Source organism: Musca autumnalis, unplaced genomic scaffold (genome assembly GCF_047663935.1).
Source record: "Musca autumnalis isolate F117 unplaced genomic scaffold, ASM4766393v1 scaffold_2, whole genome shotgun sequence".
NCBI lineage: Eukaryota > Metazoa > Arthropoda > Insecta > Diptera > Muscidae > Musca > Musca autumnalis.
In genome coordinates this window covers 34,761,267-34,785,251 of record NW_027411755.1, presented here as the reverse complement: position 1 = coordinate 34,785,251, position 23,985 = coordinate 34,761,267, and the positions used below count along the sequence as shown (strand labels likewise).

Sequence of the window (23,985 nt, the reverse complement as noted above, 5' to 3'; positions counted from 1 at the left end):
TACCACTTTTTCCTTTACAAATCTGAAAAGTTTTACAAGCTTTTGTGTAGGGGAACACACAAAAGATTTGATGATTTAATGTTATCGAAGTGCTGATCTGCTGATCTCATCTACCTAATACTTTAGCTTCCAATTTTCCTTTTGGAAGACTTGACATTTTTGCGGTGAAAGGGGGATTCAGCCCTCTCTTGAATAATATCGAATTTGGAGGTGAAAATTATTCAAAATGTTCACAAGAACATTGTCGTTCAACTGTTGGTGTGTTCAAGAACTGCAAGAATCTACACATTTTTACTATTTTTTCGATAACATAAAGGAAAAAAGTTGTTATCGTAGTAAAAAATTATGTATTCTTGCAGGTTCTGGAACAGGCATTATATTTATACAAACATTTTATTAAAACTTTTGGTCTGTTCCAGTACTTCAAGAATCTACTAATTTTTACTATTTTTTTTTTTCGATAACATAAAGGAAAAATTGTTATCGTTGTAAAAAATAGTAGATTCTTGCAGGTTCTGGAACAGAGCATTTATTTAAAAAATTTTCGTTTTTATAATCTTTTAAATTTACATAGCTTTTCCCTTTCCCCTCCCCACCGAAGAAAAAAATCTCAACTATGAAAAAAGCCATAAAATCACAACAAACCGAAAACAAACTATTCCCATAAACTTCACAAAAAGCCCATAAAAAAATCTCACAACTCAGTGTTTAAGTGAATAAGTGGCCGCTTGACTGTCTCTCCGATTGTTTACTACAGTCAACCATCAATTGTCGATGCAGTTATAACCTTCATAGTTGGTTAAATAAACATGTCAATTTCACAGCTACTTTGAAAATGTAAACAAAACATTTTCGACAACTAACAAAGGATTTGATTGTTTTTCGTTGCTTCTTGGATAAATAAAATATGAAAGAAGTTTGAGAAAAGAGAGAATATTAAAGAGAGTTATTGGGTCAAACATTTTTTTGAACGGAAAAATACTTTCTTCTTAAGAATGTTTACAACATTTCAACAAGGCTATATGTGCCGTACGTTTCTGATAGTCTTTGAAAAAAATATTCTTTAAAAAATCCAAGATTCTGATAGTCGTTGAAAAAATATTCTTCCAATCGACAAAAATATTTATATATTTCCTCTTACATTCTAGATAACTTAGTCGAAAAAAATGTTCCACAAACATTTAAGAACCCTGCTATGTGTCATATGGACCCTCTATAGTCCAGTGTGGAGTAAGGCACATGCCCAGCTAGAATTGCCACCACTACCCACACCAAGGCCAGAAATTTATTACAACGGTTACACAGTGTCAACTACACCGGCCCAGGCTTTGGGAGATTTAGATCGGGATCAAAGGTTTGGACCACCCTATGCTGAAGATGGCAACAATGATGATGGCTCAGATGATTTTAGGGTAAGTAAAATATTAAAACAAATTTTCATTTTTTATTGCAAACTAACAAAAATCTTTTTTGCCTTGCAGAATGGTCAAACCTATGACGAAAGAATGCGCTATGGTTTCAATAATTATCGTTCAAATTTTACATTCCCCTCCGATTCGCCCTTCAGTGATAAGAATGTTTACAATACACAGTCTCTGTTAAATGATCGTTATGGTAACCGTAATTATGATACCAATCCGCTAAATCATCAAACCTATAATGATCGTTATGGGCAGAATGCCTTAAATTTGGCAAATCAACAGCAACAACAACAGCAGCTGCCACAACAACAATACAATAATCGTTACAATTATGCCAACAACAATAACGGAAATGATGGTGTTACTCCTCAGCCTCCTATTATCTACAATAATCCCTCAACTCCAGCTAATTACAATCCTTCCACACCGTCCAACTACAATCCAACAACTCCCCAGAATTATAATCCTTCATCTCCGAGCCCCTTTAATCCACCTGTAACAACTTATAATCCTAACAATCCAAACAATCGTTATCCTGAGGATGCTAATCGTTTTCAAAATCCCTATAATCCTAATCAGGATCGCTTCAATTTAAATCAACAATTCTACGACCAGCGTCAACGTTTTCAAGATGATCGTCGTTATCAAATCGAATTGGAAAAATTACGAAATCTTTTAGTAGAAACGGATCAGCAGGGCTCACAGGAGTGCACGGCAAATGTGGCGGCCCAATGGAATTTCGAAACAAATGTCAATGAATTTACTCAGACCGAAGCGGTAAGTAAATAAGGAATTTTATGTTTCTATAGAAAAGATATTCGATAACAACTTTTCCTATCAGAAAGTGTTCGATAATTACTTTTATTAAATAAAATTTATTCGATAACAACAATTCTTATAATAGAGTTGTTCGATAACAAATTTTCCTATAGAAAATGCAAAAAAGTTGTTCGATAAACAATTTTCCTATAAAAAAGTTGTTGGATAAACAATTTTCCTATAGAAAAGTTGCTCGATAACAACTTTTGCTATAGAAAAGATGTTCGATAACAACTTTTCCTAAAGAAAAGATGATCGATAACAACTTTTCCTATAGAAAAGATTATCGATAACAACTATTCCTATAGAAAAGGTGTTTGATAACAACTTTTCCTATAGAAAAGATGTTCGATAACAACCATTCCTATAGAAAAGTTGTTCGATAACAAATTTTCCCATAGAAAAGTTGTTCGATAACAACTTTTCCCATAGAAAAGTTGTTCGATAACAACTTTTCCCATAGAAAAGTTGTTCGATAACAACTTTTCCCATAGAAAAGTTGTTCGATAACAACTTTCCCCATAGAAAAGTTGTTCGATAACAATTTTTACCGTAGAAAAGTAGTTCGATAACAACTTTTCCCATAGAAAAGTTGTTCGATAACAACTTTTCCTATAGAAAAATTGTTCGATAACAATTTTTACGGTAGAAAAGTTGTTCGATAACAACTTTTCCCATAGAAAAGTTGTTCGATAACAATTTTTCCTATAGAAAAATTGTTCGATACCAAATTTTCCTATAGAAAAGTTGTTCGATAACAACTTTTCTTGTGGGTTTTTTAAAAACTATTCTTTAAAATATCGACGTTTCTGTCAGTCATAAAAAAATATTCCTTAAAAAATTCACGTTTCTGTGGCTTTTTGAAAAAATATTACTAAAAAAACACGTTGCGTGGGGGTTTAGAAAAATATTCTTTAAAAAATCCACGTTTCTGTTGGTCTATTTTTTTTTTAAATCCACGTTTCTTTTAGCCTTTGAAAAACGATGCCTTAAAAAATCCAAGTTTCTGGTGGGCTTTGAGAAATATTCTTTAAAAATCCAAAGTTGTTCGATAACAATTTTTCGATAACATGTTTTCCTATAGAAAAACTGTTCGATAACAACAGGTATGTCAATAGAAATATCTCTTCTCCAATATGGATCTGTAAACATGTATTTTGTCTCCAAATTTGTTATACTCTCGTCTCTCATTTTCATGATGACAATTTTCACCAAGGTCAGAATGCAATATAAGTGTCTTGCTCAGCACGCGATTCTCTTTAAAACCTCTATAATATCTTGACATTGGAATACCATTTAAATAAAAAACCTCAAATTCTTGTCAACAATAGGTAGTCCCCCAGCAACCAGCAGTACACAACAACCCTTTGATTAAACCTAACCTTGAGACCTGAGAATTCAGAAAAATCACCAAGAATCTCAACATGTTACATGAGACTTTTACTAAATGTTTTTTATATTTTTTGTTTTTTGCTTTTATGTGAAAATTGTAAAACGCTTTTAAGGGGAATTTGCTATTTGCCGCCAGCACGCAAATGAATCATAAAGACAAATTGAAATTCAAATACATTTTAGTCAAGTATTGGATTTCATAGCGAACATTTACCGTGATAATGAATACGTTCTATTTCCTTCTTCTAATCTATAATTAATTATAAATTATTTATTACTCATCTCAAACACTCATCATGAATGTGAAATTCACAGACAGTGAGGCATTCAGTCAACTGTTACACCCTGTTTTGATTAACCCTACCATTAATCGAATATGGTTATTATTTGTTTTTGTTTACCTTAATGCGAACACTGAGATATGAGTGTGAATACGGAGATGGTGTAGATGACAACAGTAGTTTCGAAGAGGACGAAGCCTTAGCTACGATGGGTTTTCAGCTATGCCGGTTTAGACAGGAGGCGACATTGGTATGCACCAGCTAGTTAGTGCTAAGTTGCAAGCGGAATTTATACCTGAGGATTGCGATTAGAATATGCAAAAGCCGTTAATAAAAATGAGAGATCTTCTATTGTTTACAAAACCCCTCTGCAATGCGATTCTCTAACGCATTTTTGTGTTACCGACAAAAATCGGGCAAATAAAATTTTAATTTCGGTAATTAACAAAAATTTTCGGTAATATAGCGGCCAGAATGTAGTAGTCGTTAAGTTCTAACGATATCAGTTACAGAACTCCACTACAGGAGAACCTTTGGAACACTTCTATTGTGTAGAACACGCTATGGAGATCTCCTGTTGCATGGAAGTCACCTCTGAAGAAGTATTTTGTTGCACAGAAGATCCTTTCTGGTGGTCCTGTTTTGCACAGAAGACCCATCTGGAGAATATCGTGGATAGAAGACCCCTATGATGGTCTTCCATTGCATATCATTCAATAGGCGTATTGTTTAGAGGATCCGTACGGAGTTCTTATATCGTATAAAATATACCTCTGGTGGTTTTATGTTGTATGGGATAGCCATTTGGAGGTATTTTATTGTACATAAAATTTTCATGCGGTTCTTGTAAACAATAACATGAGAAGGTCTTCTATTTTATATACCCTCTGAAAGTCTTCTATTGGGCAATAAGAGTCGACATCTCGAGAATAATTCTATTGTTTAGAAGAAACCTGTAGGAAATTTCCTGTTATGAAGAAGATCCTGGAGGTCTTATGTGTGCATAGAAGACCCGACTAGAGGTCTTTCATTGTTTAGAGGTTTCCTTTTAGAAACAGTCACCCCATTCGATAGTTATAGGGTGCTGTATCATTTTTGCAAAGTTCTTGAGATTTTTTGGAACTTGTGGCCTTCTGTTTGGATTCTCCCACAAAAACTATACAGACCATCCTGAACTTTGTGAAAGTTTGGAAAAAAGTATAACGTAGCAAAGTTTAGAGCAAATCCTACGGTTAATTCAGGTGTTATAGTTCTTTAGGGTGTCCTCATTGACGTTGCTTGGTCATCAATCAATCAATCTGCCCATCCAGCGATATACCCCAATGTCATTACATTTATTAGGATATAATGCCACAATTCATGTAGTGCATTAGTTGTGGCTTAAGATTAGTCGGTTATTATGAAATTCTCGAAGCGGTCTACTGTTGGGACTACGAGTTGGAGTACAACTATTTATGGGAGGGATGTATACCTTAAGTAACTGTACCTGGTTAGTTCCACACCCCCATAAATTCCATGTACGAGTATTTAGAGCCAGGCTATATAGAGATATGTTTGTGCTGAACAGTATGGTGCAATAGACTTCTGGTGCAATCTTTCATCAGTACGATGTAACCATCACAACGATGTGAGCTGTAAGAAGAGCTTAAGGCATCGACAGATAAGAAGAATGACATTCTTGCTTAAGTCATATCTAGTAAATGACTAAAGACCCAGTTCGACCTAATTCAAATGTGATTCTGAAATCTTTTTATTAGGTCGAACTTTGTCTTTAGTCTTTTATCAGATATGACTTCAGCAAGAATGCCATGCTTCTTATGTGTCGAGGCCTTAAGTTTCTTGCACCGCAGGCGACCATGATATTTTTCCGACTCTTGAAGTCCATCGATATTAACTCGGAGTCCATTGCGATCGGTGTTAAGTGCAATGTGTGGCGAGTGCCAGGGAGTATCGTATTCTGATGACGAATATAATGACTTACTGGGGAGAGTGTTTGTCCTATAGACGAGTTGAGAGCAACCGTTGAGATGCCACCACTCCCGATATCTATTGAATCTCAGCGAAGCTTGACTGTGCTGAATGTGAAGTGGACAACCCGAGCTCATACACATTTGTTATGGTTTTTCGTCCATCCAAACACGGACCGAAAAAATCCGGAGAATGGCAAAGAATACCTTCAAAAATCCGGAGAATAGCACGGACCATCTTCCTACCGTGGAACACCTGCAAGTGATTTTCTCAGAAAAATTACTTCTTAAGAGAGAAAGACTTCTTAACACTGAACACGTCCAAAGGTCTTCTTCCCATAGAAGATCTTCTCACCATAGGAGACCTTCAAAAGGTCTTCTTACTATAGATGACCTTCAAGAGGTCTTCATACCATAGAAAACCTTCCAAAGGTCTTCTTACCATAAAAATCCTTCAAAAGTTCTTCTTACCATAGAATACCTTCGGATGGTCTTCTTACCATGCAAGACCTACGAAAGGTCTTCTTAACATAGAATACATTCAAAAGGATTTCATAATATTGAAGACCACTAAAAAGCCTTCTTAACATAGAAGATCTTCAAAAGGTCTTCTACGAAAGGTCTTATTATAATAGACGACCTTCAAAAGATCTTCTTAGCACAGAAGACCTTCAAAAGGACGTCTTACCATAGAAGATCTTCAAAAGGACGTCTTACCATAGAAGACCTTCTTAAGGTCTTCTTACCATAGAAGACCTTCTAAAGGTCTTCTTACCATAGAAGACCTTCAAAATGTATTCTTACGTTAGAAGACCTACGAAAGGTCTTATTATAATAGACGACCTTCAAAAGATCTTCTTAGCACAGAAGACCTTCAAAAGGACATCTTACCATAGAAGACCTACTGTCCATAGAAGACCTACGAAAGGTCTTATTATAATAGACGACCTTCAAAAGATCTTCTTAGCACAGAAGACCTTCAAAAAGACATCTTACCATAGAAGACCTTCAAAACGTCTTCTTACTATAGAAGACCTGCGAAAGGTCTTCTTACTATAGAAGACCTACGAAAGGTCTTATTATAATAGACGACCTTCAAAAGATCTTCTTAGCACAGAAGACCTTCAAAAGGACATCTTACCATAGAAGACCTTCTTAAGGTCTTCTTACCATAGAAGACCCTCAAAAGGTCTTCTTACCATAGAAAACCTGCGAAAGATCTTCTTAGCACAGAAGACCTTCAAAAGGACATATTACCATAGAAGACCTTCTTAAGGTCTTCTTACCATAGAAGACCTTCTAAAGGTCTTCTTACCAAAGAAGACCTTCTAAAGGTCTTCTTACCATAGAAGTCCTACCAAAAGTCTTATTATAATAGGCGACATTCAAAAGATCTTCTTAGCACAGAAGACCTTCAAAAGGACATCTTACCATAGAAGACCTTCGTAAGGTCTTCTTACCATAGAAGACCTTCTTAAGGTCTTCTTACCATAGAATACCTTCTTATGGTCTACTTGCCATGGAAGACCTTCTAAAGGTCTTATTAACATAGAATACAATCAAAAGGACTTTATAATATAGAAGACCCTTAAAAAGTCTTGTTAACATAAAAATTTTTCTAAAAGTCTTCTTACCATAGAAGACCTATGGAAAGTCTTCTTACCATAGAAGACTTTCAAAAGGTCTTCTTACCATAGAAGACCTACGAAAGGTCTTATTATAATGGACGACCTTCAAAAGATCTTCTTAGCACAGAAGACCTTCAAAAGGACATCTTACCATAGAAGACCTTCTTAAGGTCTTCTTACCATAGAAGACCTTCAAAAGGTCTTCTTACCATAGACGACCTTTTAAAGGTCTTCTTACCATAGAATACCTTCATAAGGCCTACTTGTCATGGACGACCTTCTAAAGGTCTTATTAACATAGAATACAATCAAAAGGACTTCATAACATAGAAGACCTTTAACATGGAAGATCTTCAAAAGTTCTTCTTAACCTGAAAAACTTTTAACAGGTCTTCATAACCTAGAAGACCTTCAACACTTTTTTTTTTTAAATAGAAGACCATTAAAATGTCTTTTTAATCTGGAAGACCTTGAAACAGGTTTTCTTGACCTAGAATACCTTCAAAATGTGTTTTTAATATAGAAGACCTTTAGGGCCAAACCTATAGCTCTGCGTGTTGCGTGTGCGTACAATAATACAAAAACAAAATACATGTATTTCAAATTGAAATACAGAGCTATAGGCATGATACAATAAGAAGGTAGCAGCAACTACCACAACTTAATGGGTAGCTTCCAAAAAGTATTCCCAACTCGGTTCACCAAGGTGTACGTTGGCGGATTTAGAACAGTCTTTAGTTCCAACCCGTGTAGCTAACTCCCTGCAGTAGCCAGCTCGTCATCAGCAACCAACTCTGAAATATATGAGTGACTCGAGGCATGAAGCGAATTATTCGCCCTAAGCACTGACTATGATGGTTGGAAAAATACACTGGAGTTTGATTTACCAGTGCGTGGCCTGTATACCACTAGTGTCAGGTAGAGACAATGTATGGTGCAGTGATGTCAAAGCGCTGTTTACCCATGACTGTAAGGGGTTTCTTGGTAGTAGTTGTTGTGTTATGTACGTGATCATTTTGTCGCGTTACATGGTTTCCTATTAGAAACAGTCACCCCATTCGATAGTTATAGGGTGCTCTACCCATTTTTGCAAAGTCCTTGAGATTATTTAGAACTTGTGGCCTTTTGTCAGGATTTTCCCACAAAAACTATACAGACCATCCTGAACTTTGTGAAAGCTTGAGAAAAAAAACCGTAGCAAAGTTTAGAGCAAAACAAACGGTCAATTCAGGTGTTATAGTTCACGTCAGTTGTTGTTGTTGAAGCGTCATGTGATATGCCTTTGTAACCCGTGTAGCTAACTCCCTGCAGTAGCCAGCTCGTCATCAGCAACCAACTCTGAAATATATGAGTGACTCGAGGCATGAAGCGAATTATTCGCCCTAAGCACTGACTATGATGGTTGGAAAAATACACTGGAGTTTGATTTACCAGTGCGTGGCCTGTATACCACTAGTGTCAGGTAGAGACAATGTATGGTGCAGTGATGTCAAAGCGCTGTTTACCCATGACTGTAAGGGGTTTCTTGGTAGTAGTTGTTGTGTTATGTACGTGATCATTTTGTCGCGTTACATGGTTTCCTATTAGAAACAGTCACCCCATTCGATAGTTATAGGGTGCTCTACCCATTTTTGCAAAGTCCTTGAGATTATTTAGAACTTGTGGCCTTTTGTCAGGATTTTCCCACAAAAACTATACAGACCATCCTGAACTTTGTGAAAGCTTGAGAAAAAAAACCGTAGCAAAGTTTAGAGCAAAACAAACGGTCAATTCAGGTGTTATAGTTCACGTCAGTTGTTGTTGTTGAAGCGTCATGTGATATGCCTTTGTAATAGGTTTGGCAAGGAGTTGAAAAGGTGCAGTGTGTAGTGCGGGTCTATATGGCACACTGAACAGATTTTTTGTACGGTATTATCAATCCTTGCCCTATAGGAATTGAGACGGCTGCATCATCCCGAATGTAGTTGAGCCAAAACTGCTCATTTTTGCCACTGCTGACCTTCTTCAGCTGCGATAAATAAAGGATAGCTGTGACATGCGCGAACGACGTGATCTTACTATCGAATTTGACCCTTAGAATCTTGGGGTAGTTAGTGATTGGAATTCTGTTACCATCGACTTAGATTTTCAGCGGAAAATTTCATAAGATCCGTTAAATAGGAGCTCAGCCTTTCGCAAATGGTATTGGGTAGATATCCGACAAGATCGTACAATCATCCGCATATGTAAAAACATTAATGCAGCCGGTAAGTAGGTAGAGGGGTGGAATATACAAAACGTAAAGGTTAAACAGTTCCGTAGATATCACCCCATCTTGGGGAACTCCCTGTTTCATTCTACGAGGTTTCGACTACATGTTCCTGAATTCCCATGTAGTTGATTATCCAACGCTTCAAACATGGCCGAAGGGTAATCCCTAAAAAAGTGTGGAGTGTTGGACAGTATAATCGCCTTTTGAAAAGTTGAACACCACCAGCACTGTCCTATAGCATGGCTTGTTCTGGTTGAGTCCCGACTGGTACGTGTGGAAGTGGCGTGCAAACTATTGTAGTGCTGTTTTGCTTGTAAAACCCATCTCAGAAGTCTTTTGCCACGGGCGTCTAAAACGAAATCGGGTTGTACGATTCACCTTTGCTGACATCTTTGCCTGCACCCAGTAACGTCACCACCCTATCTGTTTTCCAGACTTCGGCGCGATGTGTGTGTCTGGCGACAGTTTCAGAACTTTGGTGAGATAATCGTCCCGTTCTTTCAGCATTACCATGAAGCTTGGTTAGGGCCCAACACTTTGGATGATTTAACGTTTCTAATTGGCTTTATCCATTGTAAATGTTGGCGGTTTTTCCTCGGCAAGAAAAGGACGTCTATCTCTTCTATTTGCCCTGTCACTCCTGCAGAACTCGACAAATTGTCGATTAAAATACAATGCACACCTCTTCGGATCAGTCAACGTATCGTCGTCAAACGTAATTTAGTTTATATTTTCCTTCTTCCCAGGGTTCAAGAGTGACTTAATCGTTGCCCAAAATTCACGATTCAGGCACGATGTGGGTGGCTAGCGATGGTTTGACAACTTTTAGACTCATCCACTTGTTTCAGCATTACACTGGAGATTCCTTCAGGGTCCAACGCTTTCTGCAATTCGAACATAAGAAGGGTTGGTCACTTTACTGAGGTGATGATTGGTAAACTCTCTAAAAGAAGAATAATTAGTTTTCCTGTATTGATGAAAGTGTGGTGTTCAGAGGTGATCAAGTGGGTCGGACAATTGTAGGGAGATGAACTGACCCAAGATGATGTTATTTGCAAGACAGGATGACACGATGGTTGTGTCTGGCGAACAGGAACACTCTCCGCTAACTCTGATAGGGCGTCCTCATTGACGTTGTTTGGTCATCAATCAATCAATCAATCTGCCCATCCAGCAATATACTCCAATGTCATTAGATTTATTAGGACATAATGCCACAACCCATGAAGTGCATTAGTTGTGGCCTAAGATTAGTCGGTTAATATGAAATTCTCGAGGCGGGCTATTGTTGGGCCTATAATTGGAATACAACTATTTATCGGAGGGATGTATACGTTCAGCACTCTACCTCGGTAGTTTCAAATCCCCATAAATTCCATGTACGAGTCATTAGAGCCAGGCTATATAGAGATAGGTTTGTACTGAACAGTATGGTAAAATAGACTTCTGGTGCAATCTTTTATCAGTACTTTACAGCTTAAGCTAGGGTCACACTAGGCAAATATTTGCTCCAGCCACAGGGAGTGTGTGTTTACTGAGAGGAATTGAGCATAAATTTCAATGCATTATTTACGCTCATTTGCTCTCAGTAAGCGCACACTGCCGGTCGCTAGAGCAAATATTTGCCTAATGTGACCCTGGCTTTAGTTTCCTGCACCGCAGGCGACCATGATATTCTTCCGACTTTTGAAGTCCACCGATATTAACTCGGAGTTCATTGCAATAAAATTGCAAAAATAATTCATTTTCAGGGATTGGAACAGCAACGATCGGTGTTAAGTGCAATGTGTGGCGAGTGCCAGGGAGTATCATATTCTGATGACGAATACAATGACTCACTGGGGAGAGTGTTCGTCCTATAGACGTCCTGAGAGCAAAAGTTGCGATGCCACCACTCCCGATATCTATTGAAGCTTGAGTGTGGTGAATGTGAATTGGACAACCTGAACGCACCCACATTTGTTATGGTTTTTCATACATCCAGGCATAGAATACCTTCAAAAATCCGGAGAATGGCATAGAATACCGTCTACCTACCATGGAACACTTCTTCTTAACACAGAAGACCTCCAAAGGTCTTCTTCCCATAGAAGATCTTCTCACCATTGGAGACCTTCAAAAGGTCTTCTTACAATAGATGATCTTCAAGAGGTCTTCATACCATAGAAGACCTTCCAAAGGTAATCTTCCCATAGAAGATCTTCAAAAGACCTCCAAAAGGCCTTCTTACCACAGAAACCCTTCAAAAGGTCATCTTACCATAGAAGACCTTCAAAATGTCTTCTTACCATAGAAAACATTTACAAGGTCTTCTTACAATAGAATACATTTAAAAGGTCTTCTTCCCATAGAAGATCTTCTCACCATTGGCGACCTTCAAAAGGTCTTCTTACCATAGATGATCTTCAAGAGGTCTTCATACCATAGAAGACTTTCCAAAGGTCTTCTTCTCATAGAAGACCTTCAAAAGGCTTTCTTACCATAGAAATCCTTCAAAAGGTCATCTTACCATAAAAGACCTACGAAAGTCTTCTTTTCATAGAAGACCTTCGGAAGCTCTTCTTACCATAGAAGTCCTTCAAAAGGTATTTTTACCATAGAAGACCTTTGAAAGGTCTTCTTATCATAGAAGACCTTTGAAAGGTCTTCTTCCCATAGAAGATCTTCTCACCATTGGCGACCTTCAAAAGGTCTTCTTACCATAGATGATCTTCAAGAGGTCTTCATACAATAGAAGACCTTCCAAAGGTCTTCTTCGCATAAAAGACCTACAAAACATCTTCTCACCATAGAAGACCTCCAAAAGGCCTTCTTACCACAGAAACCCTTCAAAAGGTCATCTTACCATAGAAGACCTTCAAAATGTCTTCTTACCATAGAAAACATTTACAAGGTCTTCTTACAATAGAATACCTTTAAAAGGTCTTCTTCCCATAGAAGATCTTCTCACCATTGAAGACCTTCAATAGGTATTCTTACCATAGAAGACCTACGAAAGTCTTCTTTTCATAGAAGACCTTCGGAAGGTCTTCTTACCATAGGAGTCCTTCAAAAGGTATTTTTACCATAGTAGGCCCTTAAAAGTTCTTCTTAACACAGAAGACCTTCAAAAAGTCTTCATACCATAGAAGACCTTCCAATGGTCTTCTTCTAATAGAAAACCTTCAAAAAATCGTCTCACCATAGAAGACCTCCAAAAGGCCTTTTACCATAGAAATCCTTCAAAAGGTCTTCTTACCGTAAAAGACCTTCAATAAGTCTTCTTACCATAGAAGACCTACGAAAGTCTTCTTATCATAGAAGACCTTCGGTAGGTCTTCTTACCATAGAAGTCCTTCATAGCAGACCTTTTAAAGTTCTTTTTAACACAGAAGACCTTCGAAAGGTCTTTTTATCATAGAAGACCTTCAAAAGGTCTTCTTACCATAGAACACCTACGAAAGGTCTTATTATAATAGACGACCTTCAAAAGGACATCTTACCATAGAAGACCTTCTAAAGGCCTTCTTACAATAGAATCCCTCCATAAGGTCTACTTGCCATGGAACACCTCAAAAGAACTTCATAATATACAAGACCTTTAACATAGAAGATCTTCAAAAGGTCTTCTTAACCTAGAAGACTTTTAACAGGTCTTCCTAACCTGGAAGACCTTCAATACGTATTTTTTAAATAGAAGACCATTAAAATGTCTATTTAATCTAGAAGACCTTGACCAAGTCTTTTTGACCTAGAGGACCTTCAGAATGTGTTTTTAATATAGAAGACCTTTAAAGATATTTCTTAACATAGAATACATTCAACCAGTCTTCTTAACATAGAATAACTTCAACAGGTCTTTTAACATTGAAACTATTTCAATTATTTTGTCATTAAATTTCCAACTTGAAATATAAATTTTTAATTAATTTTTGTTTTTCAGCTCAATGCCCAACAACGTTATGTGGAATTTCAACGATTGGTGGCGCTGCAATCTCGTCAAATAAATAAGGAGTTAATTTTTGATCGTCGTCTATATCGTCAGCTGATGTTGCAGTCGGAGGTTGGACCCAATGCCTTGCCGCTGGAGTCTTTGGATAGGGTAAGACCAAAAATACTAACAAAATAAAAAGTGGAAATTAATTTCGAATCCCTCAATTTACAGTACAATCGCCTCATCAATGAAATGCTTTACATCTACAATGGAGCCACTATCTGTGCCTATCAGCAACCATTTTTGTGTAATTTACGTTATATACCGGATCTCAAGGAAATTATGTCCAAATCACGCGACTGGGATGAGTTGCAACACACCTGGGTGGAATATCATCGTAAGGCGGGTCGGGAAATGCGTGATGGCTATGAACAACTGGTGGATGTGATGAATGAGGTTGGACATGTGAATAGTAAGTAACAAATGAGTGAAATAGAGAGGGAAGAATAAAGAGAGAGAGTATTAACATGAAACGTTTCTTTCAGATGTCACAAATGGTGGTGAATATTGGTATTTGGCCTATGAGTCGAACAACTTCCGTCAGGATGTGGATAATGTTTGGGAACAAATTCGCCCCCTCTATGAAGCCCTGCATGCCTATGTTCGTCGTCGCCTACGAGAATATTATGGGCCCGAGAGAGTTAATCGTATTGCCCCCATACCTTCGCATATTTTAGGCAACATGTTTGGCCAATCATGGTCAAATATTTTGGATATTGTAATACCCTACCCAGGAAAGAAGTTGATTGATATAACACCGAGAATGATAGAGCAAGGCTATACTCCACAACTAATGTTCCAATTGGCTGAGGAATTTTTCACTTCCATCAATATGTCTGCTGTGGGTCCGGAATTCTATCAGAATTCCCTGATAGAACAGCCACTTAATCGTAGAGTTTTGTGTGAACCATCCGCTTGGGATTTCTGTAATCGCCACGATTTTCGAGTTAAGCTATGCACCGACATAAATCAGAAGAGTTTGATAAGTGTTCATCATGAAATGGCTCATATCCAGTATTTTTTGCAATATCGCCACTTGCCGAAAGTTTTTCGCAATGGAGCTAATCCGGGTAAGCATTTTTTGGAAATTTTTGAGGAATAAATAAATGAAATACCTTTTAAATTTTCCACCAGCCTTCCACCAAGCGGTAGGTGATGCCATTGGTTTATCGGTGAGCTCTCCACGCCATTTTCAAACTCTGGGTCTCCTCCAAAGATCTGTGGATGAGAGCAGTTATGACATTAATTACCTCTTTACCATGGCCATTGATAAGGTGGCCTTTATGCCATACGCCTTGGCCTTGGACAATTGGCGTTATGATGTTTTCAGCGGCAATGCCAACAAGCACATGATGAATTGCCATTACTGGAATTTGAGGTGAGTTGTTGGCGATGGCCAAGATTTTATACATTAGGAAGTTAAAGGGTCCTTTAAAAGGTCTTCTATAGGAAAGCAAGATTTTATAGGTCTTCTGAAAGAAGGAGAACATCTATAGTCTTCTTTCTATATAAGTCTTTAATGTTAAGAAGACATTTTGAAGGTCTTCTATGTTAAGAATATCTTTAGACCTTCTATTAGGCAGGGGCGATTTGTGTGGAAGGAAAAAACCTTAATGGGCCCTTCGCGTTTCTGATTCCTGGGATTGAACTGAGCAAAAAGTCCTACATACCATATGTCTCCCGATTTTGACTTGAAGTTGTTTTATTGACATTTTTGGATAGTTTGGCATATAACAGCCAAACCATTGAGATTTGCTATCCAACACAAAGACCAAAAATGTAGCCAACAATAATTAAGAACTCGCTAATACATCGCAAAATTATTGGAATGCTACTTTAGGAAGTTTTGGCCTTGAGACTGCGCAAATTTTTCGACAAATATCGACAAATGACACTGTGCTACAAAAGTTGCTATAACAAAACGTGGACCCTTGCCAATCATTTTTTGTCGAGGATTTTCTTGATCATGGAGAACCCAGTGCCAAATGTTAGCTCATTCACCAACAAATGTAGCAAAAACGTCAAAATGTCTTAAAACGGGTGGTACCGTTATATGGGGGCTATACGAAAACATGGACTTATGTTCCCAATTTTTGTTGGATAAGTTTATTGGCCTCTACGAACCTTAAATGTCAAATCTTACCTGATGCGTCCACAAAATTTAGCAAAAAACGTCAAAATATCTCAAATCGGGCGATATGGTTACTTGGGGCTATACCAAAACGAAGACCGATACAGTCCATCTTCGAACTTGACCCCACACAAACAACCTATATTTCCAAAATTTCCGCGTCCTATCTCAATTTTTTGTCTAGAGTGATTACCACAGACGGGCGGAGAGGCGGATTTGCATAAAAAACCAAAAATTTAAAACAGAAAAAATTGCGTAGCTCCCTTATTTTTCAATCGATTTCATTAACTTTTCCCTTGTTCGAAAGCTGATTTAATTTCTTTTTTTGTGAAAATAAATAATTATACTGTGTGGTATCTTCTAAGCAGACTAGCGCACGAGGAAAATAATTTTCCCGTTTTTTTGGTCCGGTTTTTTACACTTCAACCACTAGTCATTTGTTACCCTATTTAAAATTAGCTTATTAGAAAGTTATAATTCACACCTTTAAAAGGAAGAAGGATCAATAGAAATCCTTTGTGAAAAAAGAGGATATACCCGTTTAAATTTGAAAATGTAAGAAACCCAGATTTTCACTACTTTTACCGTTATAAAACAATAAAACGAAGTGACCCAAACGAACCAAAGGTATTTTCGTTGTCCATGGACCTCAACACGATAGAGTTTTGTAATAGAACGCTTGAATATTTTTCTGGTCAACTTTTGTAGCACAGTGTCATTTATCGATATTTGCCGACAAATTTTCGAAGTCTCAAGGCCAAAACTGCCTGAAGGAGCATTCCAATACTTTTGCGATGCTCGAGAGAGATTTTAATTATTGTGTTGGCTACAATATTGGTCTGTGTGTTGGATCACAAATCTCAATGGTTTGGCTGTTATATGCCAAAATATCAAAAAAAAAAAAAAAAACGTCAAACGTCAAACGTCACCGTAGACATATGGTCAAGTGGACTTTTTTGCTCAGTTCAATCTCAGGAATCAGAAACGCGAAGGGTCCATAAAGGTTTTCAAATCGCCCGGCCTACCTTCTATGCTAAGAAGACTCTTAGGAAGTCTTCTATGCTAAGACACTTTTAGAAGGTTTTCTATGTTAAGAAGACCTTTAGAAGGTCTTCTATGTTATGAACAACTTTGAAGGGTTTCTACGTTAGGAAGACATCTTAAGGAATTCTATGTTAAGAATACCTTTTAAAAAGTTTTATGTTAGGAAATCTTCTTGAAGGTTTGCTATGTTAAGAATAACTGTTTAAGGTCATATATGCTAGGAAGACCTTTTGAAGGTCTTTTTATGTTATGAAGACCTGGTGTTGGCCTTCTACGTTAAAACGACTTTTTGAAGGTCTTCTATATTAAGAAGATGTTTTGAAGGTCTCATACGTGTGGAAGACATCTTTAAGGATTTCTACATATGTTAAAATGCTTTCTAAAGGTATTCTGTGATAGAAATACCGTTTCAAGGGTTTTCTGTTAAGAAATCCTCTTGAAGGTCTTCTGTGTTAAGAAGAACTGTTTAAGTCTACTATGTTATGAAGACCTTTTGAAGGTGTTATATGTTAAAAAGACAACTTACTTACTTAGCTGGCCTTTTACAGAACATTTGTTCCATAAGCCGAACTAAGAAAAAATCTCCAATCCTCTCTGTTTGCTGCTGCATTTTCCCAATCTGGGATATGTAGCTTTCTGATATCTCGTTTCACTTGTTCGCTCCAACGAAGCTTTGGCCTTCCAGATCTGCGAGAACCTCCATGCGGCCCGTATTTATACGCCTTTTTAGCGGGTTCATCATCACTCGTTCTTATAACATGGCCTAGCCATCGCAATCGTAGTATCTCGATTCGTTCATCTACATTGATGTCATTGTATAGTTGATACAGCTCGTTGTTCATACGACGCCGATATTCGCCGTCAACACAGATTGGCCCGTAGATCTTTCGAAGAATATTTCTCTCGAACACACCAAGCACTGCTTGATCAAGTACCCATGCTTCGGAACCATACATTAGCCCGGGTAGTATCAGTGTTTTGTAAAGTGTTATTTTTGTTTGACGAGAGGTGGTTTTATTCCTAAACTGCTTACTCAGCCCAAAGTAGCATCTGTTAGCCAACACTATTCTTCTTCGTATTTCACGACTGATGTTATTTGCTACCTCAAAATTGTAGGTACCAACATTAACAGATGGTTCGGGGTTTGTGGACATATTACGCGTCAATACCATCAACTTGGTTTTTACGCCGTTTATGTTTACCAGAGCAACTTTAGCAGATTCTCTTTCGACTTTTGCAAAGGTGTCAGTTACTTCCTTTACCGATCGACCCATGATGTCAATGTCGTCAGCATAAGCCAGTAACATGTGGCTGTTCGTGTATATCGTTCCATTTCTTTTGACCTTCGCGTCTTGTATGACCTTTTCCAGCAGGATGTTGAATAGATCACACGACAGGCCGTCTCCTTGTCTGAAACCTCTTTTGGTAATAAACTCTTCGGAGAGGTTCTTTCCTATTTTAACTGAGGATCTCGTCTCAGTTAATGTCATTCTACAAAGCCGAATGAGCTTTGCAGGAATACCAAAATCAGACATGGCTTGGAACACCTTTGAACGTATAGGGCCGTCGAATGCTGCTTTATAATCGACGAAAAGATGGAAGGTGTCGATTTGCATTTCTTGGGTCTTTTCCAGGATTTGTCTCAAGGTAAATATCTGGTCAATGGTGGATTTGCCAGGTCTAAACCCGCACTGATAGGGTCCAATAATTTCATTGACTATAGGCTTTAGTCTCTCACACAATATGCCAGATACTATCTTATATGCAATAGGGAGCAGACTTATGCCCCTATAATTGGAGCACACAGTCTTATCACCCTTCTTGTGGACTGGACATAAGATGCTCACGTTCCAATCGTCGGGTAAGCGTTCTTCCTGCCAGATGGTGTTTACTAGCTGATGCATACACCTTACGTATCAGCGTGTCGCCTCCGGTTTTGAACAGCTCGGCTGGTAGGCCATCTGCTCCTGCCGCCTTATTATCTTCAGCCGGTTTATTGCTGTCCTTACCTCATCTTAGCTGGGCGCTATACATTCAATACCATCTTCTGGGATTGGATCTCTGGTATCTTCGCCGTCTTCACTGCTATCGGATACCAACAGTTTGAAAAAATGTTCTTTCCATATCTTGAGCACACTATCTGTATCAGTTACCAAATTACCTTGTTGGTCTCTACAGGAGGATATGCCTGTACCAAAGCCATCAGTTTGATGCTTCACTCTTTGGTAGAATTTTCGGACTTCGTTCTGTCTCCTGTACATCTCTATTTGTTCACACTCCCTCTTTTCCATCTCTCTCTTTTTCCTGCGGAAAAGACGTTTCTACTCTCTCCTTTTCTCCCGATACCTCTCTCGTGCGCTACGCGTTGCTACTGATTGTAAAGTAGCCCTATATGCCACATTTTTTTCTTCGATAGTAGCACGGCACTCCTGGTCATACCATGGATTCTTTCGTGGAAGTCTCTGGTATCCAAGTACTGATTTTGCGGCTGTTTGCATGGAGTGGGCAATATTTTGCCATTGTGCTGATATGTTATCGGAACGAGAAGCGCTTTCATTAAGCAATTGGGTCAGTTGAGTGGAATATGCTGTGGCTATCTGTTGTGTTTGCAGCTTAACGATGTCCAACTTTCGTGTTGTGTCTGTCCGTGCTTTATTTGCAACGTTTAGACGGGTACGTACCTTTGCTGCAACGAGGTAATGGTCCGAATCTATGTTTGCTCCTCGGAACGATCGTACATCCAACACGCTCGATGAATGTCTTCCATCTATCACAACGTGATCAATTTGATTTATTGTTCTTTGGAGAAAGCCAAGTGCCCTTATGAATATCGAGATGCTTAAATCTGGTACTGCTAACTACCATGTTTTTTGCCGCTGCGAAGTCTATCAGCCTCATTCCATTGTCTGATGTTTCACTATGTAGACTGAATTTCCCGACTGTTTGTCCAAAGATATTCTCCTTTCCAATTTTGGCATTAAAATCACCTAGAACAATTTTAATGTCATGGGCAGGACAACGGTCATATGTTTCTTCTAAGTGCTCGTAGAATATATCTTTGGTCAGTTCGTCCTTGTCTTCGGTTGGAGCATGAGCGCAGATAAAGCTGTTGTTGAAGAATTTTGCTTTTAATCGAATTGTAGCAAGTCTTTCATTCACTGGGGTGAAGCTGGAGACCAGATGTTTTAACCTCTGACCAACTACAAAACCGCAACCAACCATTACTAGCCCGACATATATCTTTGTGACCTTTTTAAATGCATAAAAAGCTTGTCTTTAAGCGAGACAGATTTTTTTTAACAATTTATTTACTAGATTTTTGGACAAAAGACTGTAAATTTTTTCGTTAAGTCGAAATGTTGATTTTGACAGTTCAGGTTTTTATTTAAACTGATTTCTTAAAATACAATTTCGCTTAAGGACAAGTTTATCAGGTTCTTAAAACACCCACGAAAATATACGAATATCGGCCTATTTGTTTTCGAGTTATCGTTGGCACCGCAAAACGCCTTTACATAAAAAGGGTTTCCCAAGGTAAGATTCACTCTATAATCGATGGGTCCAGTCTCCAGCGATTAACTCTATCTTCGTTCGCTCCTCAACGTACCTCTTCCATCGCAGTTGACACTCCAGGATTGTACCTAGTTACTTAGGTTCGTAAGAAAAGCATGGTTTCACTCCTACTAGTTCTGCTGGCACTAAATAATCGAATATCAGCCTTCTAGTGAATAATCCCAGTTCTTTTTTCGCTGAATTAGGGCACTCTGAATATGTTCCGAAATTGTATACATGAATATGTAGTAATCAGTAGCACTGCATCGTCCGCGTATGTGACACCTTTAGTGCCCTAGTTGTCCAATTGCACAAGAAGGATCACTGTTACTGCGTTCCTAATGGTAGTAGAAGCATTACGAAGGCTTCAATTTATAATTCTGCTTTCCAGCATTTTCACTTCCAATAAGTCAGGGTTTCCGGCAGATATAAGTTTTACATTATTGAAAGCGCCGTCTATGACAAAAAAGCTAAGTCAAGGTATAGTTTGAATTCACCACATTCATCTGAAGGTAGATCGGTTTCTACAGATTTGCCTTTAATGTACACAGGTTGCCAAGAGTGGTAGTGTCTATGCGGCTCGAAATGTTCAAGTTGATCAGTCTTTCGAGTGCCTTGAGGGTGAAAGTCTTTGGCTCAGAGTGACTAGGTTTTGCTGCATTCGGGATGTATTGGACTCCTCTCTCCACAGACCAATACGCACGAAAAAGACAGGCAGCTTCTATATATATCCTACAGCATCCGGTATATTCCCGGAGTGGAAAATTTAAGCATCGCCGGTATAATTTCATATGGACCAGGAGATTTAAACGGTTCGAAAATTTTGTATGCTTTGTATGCTTAACTACAATACACTTAACACTAGAGACCCAACATCGGGTGTGAGTCCATTTCTCACTTCGTTCAGTAATGTCGTTACCAAGCATCTGCCCGACGTTGGGCGCCATATTTAGTCTTTACTGAATGCTGCAAAAAACGGAGAGCTGATAACCAATATATATAACTAAAATGCGATAAATGTTATGCAAAAAAATTGTAAGATCACTTATAACCGGATAACGGATGAGTAAATAAAGAAGAAAATCTTTGCCTTATGTCGCTACAAGGTCGAATAATAAGTCAGGTTGCTTATTTGAGTTCTCTTATTGGATTACCTATCATTTGAAATTAATTATACCCTCAGCCTTTAGGCTAAAGAGTGTATTTACACTTTGATACGACCAAAAATGTGCCTCATCGATATAATGGTTTTAGACCCCAAGTATGTTTGTACGATATCCGTTTCAGACAATTTTGAGTAGATCCAACAATGTCCGTCCGTCTGTCCGTCTGTCTGGCTGGCTGGTGCGCACGATAACTCTCGAACGGATCAATCGATTCGGTTCAAATTTTGGGTATCGAAATATTTTGTCCAGATTCGATTTAAGTTCGAAGATGGGCCAGGTACCTCCCCCACAAATGTTCAAACATTTTCGCAAAACTTGTGCGCACGATAACTCTTGTAGTGAATAACCCATTTGGTCCATACTTTGCACATCGTGTAATTTCTACCAAACTTAGATGAGGTTCCAATATGGACTCAATCGGTCCACTCCTTCGGGTACCTCCCACACAAAATTTCGGAAAAGTTCAGTTTAGGACCTGGTCTCGAATCGCTTTGATTTTTGTTTACTCAAGTTGCATTCGCTGTCCTCTATACGACGCTGTAAGTTTCATTAGGGGCAAGTCCATACTTCCTCTGAAAATAGCCTGAAAGTTACAAAAAACCCTATGACACCGTGTGTAGTGGTTGGAGCGCATGATAACTCTCGAACGGACCTGCCGATTCGGTCCAAAATTTGGCTTTCGTAATATTTTGTCTAAACTTAGTTCAAGTTCAAAGATCGATTATATCGGTCCACTCCTTCTGGTACCTTGTTGTAACATTTTGTATTCACTGTCCCCTATACGAAGGTACAAGTTTCCTCAGGGGCAAGTCCATATTTCCTGAAAAAATAGCCTGAAAGTTGAAAAACAAACCCTATGACACCATGTTTATGGGTGGAAGCGCAAGATAATTCTCGAACGGAAATGCCGATTCCGACCAAAATTTGGCCTTCGTAATATTGTTTCCAAACTTAGTTTAAGTTCGTAGATAAGCCATATCGGTCCACTCCTTCAGGTACCTACCCCACAAAAGTTCAAAAATATTCGGAAAAATTGTGCGCACGATAACTCTTGATGGGATTGACCGATTTGGTCCATACTTTACACATTCTCCTAATATCTACCAGATATAGATCAGGTTCGAATATGGAGTGGACAAATATCCTCTCCATCCCGTACCTCCCACCCCCTATGGCACCCCCATGGTCTTTGTCGGTCCATTCCTTTAAGTACCTTTTCCCCAAAATTTTTGAACTTTAATCCTAATCAACATTTTTGTCGGTTCATACGACCAAAATTTTGAAACCCCCTAAATACATAACTTTTTTTTGTGAAAAAAAGTGTTTCAATTTGCACAGGCTGAGGGCATATCTCTGTCGGCAAAGCCGACTGATACTTTTTAACTTGTTTTTTATGTTTTCCGTCCTTTTCCACTTTACAATCTAAAACTATCTGGAATTACTGATATATTTCATACGTTTTCTTTTACAGAGAAAAATACGGTGGTATTAAACCGCCAGTACTACGTTCTGAGAAAGACTTTGATCCCGGTGCCAAATATCATGTTCCAGCCAATATACCATATATCAAGTAAGTACCAATTACACAACTACAATTATTTTGAATACCTACTAATGCAGAGTTTCAATAAAATGTACCACAATTATAAAGTTTATGACGACATAGAGGCATGCAAATATGCATACGTCAGTCTAACATTTAAGCTATGAGGCGTGTGCGATCAAACAATAAAAAAACGCATATGTTCCACAATAAATGTAAATTCCACAAATGTATCCAATTTGTCTGTCTACAATCTGGCTGACTATCATTGTAGGCATTGGCGTAATTACCACTGTGGTTTAGGGTTCTGAATCCTAAGAAAATTTGATGTCACCTCAAAAATTATGATTCCATTCGTAGTGGGAACTGAGAACCACTCAGATTGAACTTATAGCCTCCGTTCTTGAAAACTGTTACAACTACGCCAATGCTTATGTAGTTTAGTTTGCCCATCTGTACCTTGGCTCTAACCACCTCAATCATCCGTAAATATTTTTGGCATCACACAATTATTGTCTTTTTGCTTTCAATGTTATTTGAGGCGTGTTTCGTTTGCATTGTTTGTTTGTCGCTCTATTTTTCCATTGCAATTTTGATTTGTTATTGCCGGCTTTTGGCGGCGGCAACATTATTATTGTTTTTGCTGTTGTAATAAATGCCGCCACATTTAATTTATGACTAGCTGCTAAAATTGTCACACAATTTGCGCTTCTTTGATTTTGCGCAAACAAAATGACATACGTATGCACATACAGACGCTGCGACTGACTTAGAAGTGTTGCAATTGTTGAATATTTTGTGAGGGGGATGGCGGACA

The 23,985-nt window shown here is 38.2% G+C and overlaps 1 protein-coding gene across 2 annotated transcripts in view; it reads left to right on the top strand.

Annotated features, from left to right (window-relative positions):
* Ance-3 (angiotensin-converting enzyme Ance-3) overlaps positions 1-23,985 on the top strand; it is a 511,373-nt gene that overhangs the window by 5,282 nt on the left and 482,106 nt on the right. For both annotated transcript variants that reach the window (XM_073967517.1, XM_073967520.1), the window contains exons 2-8: positions 1,149-1,412; positions 1,482-2,198; positions 13,682-13,840; positions 13,904-14,144; positions 14,218-14,802; positions 14,867-15,110; positions 23,097-23,195. In XM_073967517.1, coding sequence (XP_073823618.1) covers positions 1,167-1,412; positions 1,482-2,198; positions 13,682-13,840; positions 13,904-14,144; positions 14,218-14,802; positions 14,867-15,110; positions 23,097-23,195 — 2,291 coding nt within the window. In that variant the 5' untranslated portion in view covers positions 1,149-1,166. The remainder of the gene's footprint in view (positions 1-1,148; positions 1,413-1,481; positions 2,199-13,681; positions 13,841-13,903; positions 14,145-14,217; positions 14,803-14,866; positions 15,111-23,096; positions 23,196-23,985) is intronic.